At 31.1% G+C, this 8,289-nt stretch overlaps 1 protein-coding gene across 1 annotated transcript; it reads right to left on the reverse strand.

The window, feature by feature from the left end:
- Window positions 1-490: 490 nt before the first annotated feature.
- Window positions 491-7,558, reverse strand: LOC128655348 (carboxypeptidase B). The gene is made up of 11 exons (XM_053708997.1): window positions 7,480-7,558; window positions 7,305-7,380; window positions 5,532-5,656; window positions 5,235-5,331; window positions 5,052-5,153; window positions 4,185-4,286; window positions 3,184-3,294; window positions 2,998-3,088; window positions 2,170-2,372; window positions 1,291-1,375; window positions 491-808 (listed from the first exon to the last, which is right to left on the reverse strand). The coding sequence occupies exons 1-11, from the start codon at window positions 7,542-7,544 to the stop codon at window positions 624-626; spliced, it is 1,242 nt and encodes a 413-aa protein (XP_053564972.1). The 5' UTR covers window positions 7,545-7,558; the 3' UTR covers window positions 491-623.
- Window positions 7,559-8,289: the final 731 nt, after the last annotated feature.

The following is an 8,289-nucleotide window of genomic DNA, read 5'->3' on the forward strand; positions in this document are numbered from 1 at the left end:
TAACGTTTACTCTCCTAGCTCTAACGATAGCAATCCACTTGTAATCTATCCCTTTATTATTTGGTTGGAAGTGAAAATATGTTCTGTATTATTTTTAATACAAAATGGCCAGAGCATTGTTATTAGATTGCTGGTGTTCCTCTACAAAGCCCCAAATATCCATATGGACAGCAATGAATCTATAATGGCTTATTGTAAGAGACTATAAGTAGCTGCAACCACTGCAAATTTATGTCGGGTTCCTCAGTGGTCAGCTTAACACAATGCAATATTAAACTGATTTTTGTGTCCAGGACCTTTTTAAATGATATTGTGAATTAAAAGGATCACCTGTGTTCCTTTGTTGTCAGACTTATTTTTTTCATTAAAAAACAAAAAAGACTTCCAACAAATTTAGAATTTCTCATAAAATCTAAAAAAAATTCTAAACCCTGATCTCTGTAGAAGAACACAGAAGACAAAAACAAATAAACCAGAAATACAACCAGACTAGTATATTTAAATTTTAATTTATAATTATTTTTTTATAAACAATTAACAACGAGTGATTGGAAGGATTGGAAACAAGAAAACAATCAACAGTATACATCTTTTACTAAGTACAGTTTCAATGGCAGATTTTTTTATGCATTGCTGGCAATGTAACTTGCAATGTATTTGACAGCAAGCAATGTTTCTTCAGAGGTTGCTTTGATCTGAGATTCAGGGAGAGCAAATCCATATCTTCCTGTGTCACGGAGCTCGAAGGTATATGAGAACTTAACACCTGCATCATAAGCCCAATCATCTGAGCCTCCAGCAGCAAGGTCTATGAGAAAAAGAATGAGACAGAAAAGTATTGTAAGAACATTACTAATAAAGGAAACAAATTAATCATTTCCCACTATAGATTTAATTTATCAAAATATTGTATTGCATTTAACTATAATTAAATATAAGTAATAGCATTTATCAACACATATTATCAAGCACCATTATCAGTATTCTCCACTGTCAATAATTATAATTATCTGCAGTAATCTTCTTCATTCTCACCATATAGCTACTAAATAAACTATTTTGTGCATTTTTGTAGACATAAAGAAATACACTTGTATTAATACTTATACAGGCATCAATTATCTAGTGCCTTTATATTATGTATGCAACTTTACACCACACAAAAAAGTCAAGTAACATTGTAAGTTAACTACCTGTTGATATAGTATTGTAGTATCGAAGTCACATGATTATTTTTTCAAAAGTCCCAAAATAGTTTATATAATAATTATTATTAAATGAACAACTTACAGATGGTTGTTCCTCCTGGTCCATAAGTGTATTTGGTTTTATACAATGAAGTCAGTCTAGACACAGCATCCCTAGCAACATTGTTCTGAAAACAAAAAAAATGGTTATTATTAATATTTTAACCAAGTCACATGTCTCAAGTGAAAGAGACATATGCACAACATAGAGGGGTATTTATGATACTAAATAACTTCTCAACAAAAGTGTAAAAAGGATCTTATTGTAGCATGGAATAGAGATTTAGGATGCATGAACAAAGCAATATTTGCACCTGTAGATAAAAGCTCTGCTTGTGATTTTATAATGTATTCAAAACAGTATAACTGTTTTTTTCCATAAAGTTAAGAACTGACTACCCCAAACCTTTAAGATAGCAAATAGAAATTATATTACAAGTAGGAGAGATCTTACAAACTTTGGCAATCAAAAAACAAGAAATATCTTAGAATGAATGTGGTGTATCTATTTTATTAAACAGTGATTTCTCCTTTGTTAATGTTGTATATCTATTTTATTAAACAATTATGTTTTTTAGACATTTTATATAAATCCTTTAATGGTTTTACAGTTAAATGTTATTTTCTATTTTTTTTTTTTAATAAAAGACTAACTGCAAACTTTTTGTTCATTGTTTCTACCATATTGAAAGATATACCAAATAGTTATTGTTTCTGAACAGATACATTATATGTAAAATAAACATTCTGGCTATGATACAAATAGGGGTTAGGAAAAAAAAGTAATTATCTAGGTCTACATATTTGTTTTTATTGCTCTGTTTATTTCCCTTTCTTTAGTTGTCACATTGTGACAGTTATTTTGGAAACAAAGGCTGTGGCATTGCATTTTAATGAAAACCATACCTATAACAGTACTCACCAACTCAGTGTGATCCTTAGCAAGACTGTAGCTGTAAGAATAGGGGAAAAGCAGCATCTGGGAATAGGAGTGGATGGTCAGGTAGCCCTTGATGGAAGCAATGTTACTGCGGATGAAGTTAGCAAGAGCTTTTGTTTCCTTTTCAGATTCAGGAGCAGTGCCACAATAGGTTTCATCACAAGCCCTTGAAGAGGCTCCAACAGCTTGAAAAAAATAGTATAAAAGCCTTTAGTGTATATTAAAAAGCTAAATGCACAATTATCTAAGGAATCTTTGTAGGACATATCTTGGGCAAATAGTTTTTGTTCTACAATTAGTTAAAAAAACAATTATTAAAGTTTGTTAAAGGAACATGAAACCCAATTTTTTCTTTCATGATTCAGATAGAGCATGTCATTTTTTAAAAAATTCTATCTAATTATCTAATTTGTTTAGTTCTCTTTGTATACTTTGTTGAAAAGTATACATAGGTAGGCTCAGAAGCTGCTGACTAGTTGGCTGCACACTTATGTATCTTTTCATTGGTTTTCAGTAGTAAATTGGAAAGTTGTTGAAAATTGTATGATCTATCTGAATCATAAAAGAAATGTTTGTGTTTCATGTCCCTTTAATTAACTGATGGCTTCACATGTATTTTGTGTGTGTATGTATTGTGCCCATACAAAATTATTTTAATCAAAGGGCGCTGAGCATACAGAAGACAGGTATATTTCTCTGTTAAATGCTAATATATTTATTACCTTTACTATATTTCTTTACATCATTGGATATATTGTACATTTATATTTGTGATCTTTTTAAAATGTAAAAAAATGTAAAACCACTTACTGCACCATCCGGCATTGAAATTCCTGTTAGGATCTGTGCCAACACAACTGCTATTTGCATTGGGGGAACGAGTCTTTCTCCACATACGGTTCTGTCAAATGAATTATCTTTAGTATCAGCACTATAATAATATTTTCACATCTTTTTAACATTGGGCGACAAAGTTACACAATGGAGCACACTTACGTTGGTCCAGGTGTAAGCGTAGCCATCAACATTGAGAACTGGCAGAACGTAGAAGTCCAGATTATTTAGAAGATTGGTGAATTCAGCATCAGAGCCATAAGTATCAACGGCCTAATTATGTAAGCAAGGATTGAGAAAGACAGAAGGATATTACAACATTAAAACAGTGTATATAAAGGTCATGAGTTTTATAGAAAGGCATATACAGATGGAAGTCTTAGATATAAAGTAGATATGTCTTTGTTCATCATACCAACTTTGATGATGTTACACTCATAAATAATATATTTATTAATTTAATGATTTGTTTTCCCTCAAAGAGGTCAATGTACTCAGGTATAATATATATATAATTTTCTTGTAAGGCCATGGAATAACCCTCTCCAGTTAGAGATCAAGTATACACAGATATACAACATTCATTTGCTGCTACGGTCAATTTAAATTTAAACTGCTGTTTTTATACAAATATATATTTACCACATCTTTGAGTACAATATTGTTTTTATTGTATTGTTTAAATTGATATATAACTGTTATGCCATTTAGACAGCAATTTTTAGAATGGCCATTGAAGTTAGGGATAAATTTATCAACCAGACAGACCCTAAATATTTGTTAATATAATTTTGTTACAGTGACTACACCGACTGGTATAATATAGCTGCCTATGGTGAAAGTTGCCATTCCTCCTCTTAATGTGCCTGATCACCAAAAGCTTGCTGGCATAGAGAGAAATCACACAATATTGTTTAATACCTTATGTAGCAATGTATATGTCTGTCCTCCACATTTAAAAACTTGCACAACAAGGTAAACAGCGTTCAAGTTACACAATGCATTTTTACAATTCTTTGAGGGATGCTCTACTAACAAGACCCGTTAGATCATCTTGCTGAGCAGAGAGCTGTAGCTCATCAGGTCCAGTTTGTTATTATGTTTTATAGCTTTATTTGATATGCTTGGATATATACATGCTAAAGAATAATGATTATATTCACCTCTTTTACAAACCACTGGCAAAATGCAATACTGATCCACTCTCTTGCATGGAATCCACAGTCAATAAAGACAGCCTTCTTGTTTACTCCACTCTTTCCAACCTAGAATAAGGAAATCATTTTTTATTGCAGTCATAAAATTAAATGTAAATATTAAAAAAAGGAAAAAAAAAAAAAAAAAAATGACTAGGCTAAAACTCTATGGGAATATGCAAAAAAAAGACATTTTCAATTTTGTAATACATCTTAGGTAAAATATCTATCTAATTAGAAAATCTGAGATTATGTTTGTTTTTATACAAAATACTAAAAAGTGTAGGTATACAGCTACTTCTATATAGCTTTGTTATAAACATTATCATATGGGCTTCATTTGGTTTATACATTTTATGTTAACATTTAAAGGGATTTGAAACCCAACATTTTCTTTTGTGATTCAGACACAGTACACCATTTTTAAAACGTTTTCAGTTTACTTCTATTGTCAAATTTGCTTGGTTCCCATGATATTCTGTGCTCTTGCAAATGGATAACATTCTTGCAAAACTGCTGCTATATAGTGCTCCAAAAATCGTCCGGCTCCTAAGCATACGTCGCTGCTTTTCAACAAAAGATACCAAGAGAACTAAGACAAATTGCTAACAGAAGTAAAATAGAAACTTATTTATTCGCATGCTCTATCGGAATCATGAAAGAAAAATTCTGGATTTCACATCCCTTTAACAATATAACTTTCAGTTCGAAATGTAGTTATAATAGTTACACACTGAAGTAAATGCTTAAATAGTGAACAAAATACCTGCCATGTGTGTTTTATTATATCAAGCAAATTATATCTGTATTTATGTTGTTGAAAAAGAAAGTTACCTTCAGTAAATAAATAGGGCGACCCTCATATGAAGTTCCAATCTGAGAGCGAGACACAAGACCTGGGTTTTGAGCAGAAATATCGGCAGTCCAGGCATTAATCTGTAAAAGAGACAGTATATCAGAGAAGTACTTGCATGTTATTGCATTAATATGATAGAGAGAGACTCATCCAAATCATACCGTAGCCAGGTCATTGTACTTCTCATAGCTGTGTATAGCACGAATGTTGCTATCACGTTGCTTTTCCAGGGCTTGCTGCAAATCATCGATCATAATTCTGCAGAGAAGTGAAATGTATTCATTGCTTCAATAAAGTGATTGGATTATGATTTGATTTAATTATATATATAATATGGATATTAAGCGAGAAAAGAACTGCATGGGTATCCAAAGATAATATCAGTTTAAAATGTAAAAACGCCAAGAGATTAGTGTTTTTTTGTTTAATTTGATTGTGTTCATCACATTTTGACTTACTCAAATTGCATTCCACTTTGTTCAATGAGTGCCTGAACATCATATGCTACATGACCCTCAGCACGGAAATCAGCACGTCTTCCTTGTTCCACAAGATCCACAGAATCAGGGACCCAGAAATCAAGCTAAAAATTTAACCAAAATATCATAAAATTCTGAAAATAGAATATTGTTTCCACAACTCAAATAAAGTATTGGTGGTTAATTGACATATCAGTAAACTAGATAGTGTAAGTGTTGCCTTAGTTAATCATTGCTAAGAAAAAAACACTAAAATACCTTGTACAGAACTAGCACAACTATTTATTTTTATTTAAGGTTTGTGGATATGTGTATGTGTGTGTATATATATATATATATATATATATACACACACACACTTTTGTAATCCTATCTGGTAAAAGTTAGCACCTTCTGCAAATAAGTTCTGCAATATCCCCATCAATATTCAGTTTAAAGACTCATATTACTGCATTGATGAATCTCAGAGTATTTATCCACTGAACAATGATGGGTTTTACTGTTTGCAATTTCTTGTATAAATTGTGCTGAATATATAATACAGTAACTTTTACATAGCATAAGCTTCTAAATAAAATGTTATATCTACCTTTTTAAAAAAAGATATATTTTAGTTATTTTCTCTTTTTAACTGAACTATTGCTTTTAGTTATCTTAATTTACGTATTCTGTCAGTTTATTGTACATCATTTTAGGAATGGAGATTGTAGGAGGATGAATTGTCTGGATTCTCTACTTTGCAGTCACTGACAGCCTCCTACTCTTACAAAGATAATTAACATGTTTTACAATTAATGCTTTTACATAGCTCAGCATTCTTCTACCAATAGCTACTTGAAAAGTTCTTAAAGTGTTAAAGAAACATTTAATGCTAATATGGAACTGAGAAACAAAGTTAATAGCTTCACTTTTGCTCCATGCATTATTGTTGTTTCCAAAACACAAGGACGCAAAGACTTGAAGTTTGATAATAATTCAGATAAAGATTTTTTGAAAAGTTCAGTAGACGCACAGATATCTGAATGAAGGTTAAACTAATAGTGCTAATTGAATGTAATATTGCAAAGCCTGTAAGACTTCAAGTATATTATAATAAGTAAATCATTAATTTAATAATGTTATAAATAATATATTCTATAATAAATCTCAATGTGGACAAGGGATATCTACCATAACAAATAGAACAAAGGGTTGTAGATAAAATAGCACTTGGTACATTTAAATGCTTGAAGCATGGGAAGAATTTGGAATTGCTTAATAATGAATACTGTACATTTTCCCAATATTACTGTACTAATGTATTCAATTATATTTTGAAATGTTAGAATTCATTATTTAACTGTATACAATTTTATTTCTGAAAAATATGCAAAAAAATGCAGATGAACTTAAAAACTTACTTTCCCACCTATGACTCACTTTTTCCATTTCTGATTTTACAGGGCCAATAACATTCCAGAACAATGGCTGGGTTATTTATTGGCGTCCCAAGAACAATCCATTAGTATTTACAATCCATGGATTATTTTATTATTTATTAATGTGCTTGTGTTCTGTACCTCACCATGACACTTCTCTGTTTATAGAACAAACCTTCTCAATCTTAGAAACAAATACCCAAGAGACTCATAGGACAAAAAGAAATACTATTCTTGAAAATCTGTTACAAAAGCAAGTGATTATTACAAGTAACCTCATAACTAAAAACATACATGTTTACAACAAAATATTTAAAACAAATTAGTATCTAACCTTTGCATTGCTGGCCATAGTTTTGATCAGTTCTACATGCTCAGCAGTTTGAGGGAATACTCTAAAAACCTTCTCCCTGAAGATGATAAATAAAAAATTAAAATATTTTAGAAAAAAAAATACAAGTTCTAAAAATACAATTTAATAATAAACAAGAAGCGTTAGTGTTTCTTACCCATGGAAGCTTCTGGGTTCAGCAGAGACTGCTGCCACGCTCACGAGAAGGAGTATGTACCACATGATTCCTGGATAGGTTTTTGGAAGTAGTGTTGTGCCTTTTATACGCTGGTTTGTTTGTTCTTTTTTCCTTTACAGGGCGTCACAATTTGCTTTTTTTCACATTTGATTAATTACCACTCTGGCCTTGCAATATTTACCAGTGCAAAAACTGAACTTGTTTTCATCACACCTGTGAAGAGTTTCATGGTCAGCATAGAACAGGGTAATAACACATAGCCCCATCTAAGTTCTTGGAATAAAAAACTAAAAAACGTATGTTCTAAAGTGAACACTAAGAGAAAATGTTAATTACTTGTATATGTAAAAGAAGAAAATACTTGATATATGTGTAGATTTCTACCTTTTACAAACACACACACACACACACACACATATATATATATATTATATGTATGTATATGTATATATATATATTTATATAAATACATATATATAGTAGAGATGTGCATTTGGAAGTTTCATTCACACTAAGATCTGGATATACACAGATCATATACAGTAAGTGTTTCATTTGCAGAAGAGAACATTCGGCTCCAAAAAGAGTCAAATACCGAAAGCAGCCTACTAATTCCACATTTGGCCGAATGCACATCTCTAATATTAATATATATAAACAAACACACACACTCATACAGTATCTCACAAAAGTGAGTACACCCCTAACATTTTTGTAAATATTTTATTATATCTTTTCATGTGACAACACTGAATAAATTACACTTTGCTACAATGTAAAGTAGTGAGT

This window comes from Bombina bombina, chromosome 4, assembly GCF_027579735.1.
Source record: "Bombina bombina isolate aBomBom1 chromosome 4, aBomBom1.pri, whole genome shotgun sequence".
Taxonomy (NCBI): Eukaryota; Metazoa; Chordata; class Amphibia; order Anura; family Bombinatoridae; genus Bombina; species Bombina bombina.

Excerpts from the sequence above, each read along its gene's own strand:
- LOC128655348 (XM_053708997.1), bottom strand. The coding sequence starts at position 7,544 with ATGTGGTACATACTCCTTCTCGTGAGCGTGGCAGCAGTCTCTGCTGAA. Across the intron at positions 5,332-5,531 it reads CAAAGTGGAATGCAATTTGA|AATTATGATCGATGATTTGC; the intron begins GTAAGTCAAAAT and ends ACTTCTCTGCAG. Across the intron at positions 1,376-2,169 it reads CTAAGGATCACACTGAGTTG|AACAATGTTGCTAGGGATGC; the intron begins GTGAGTACTGTT and ends TTTTGTTTTCAG.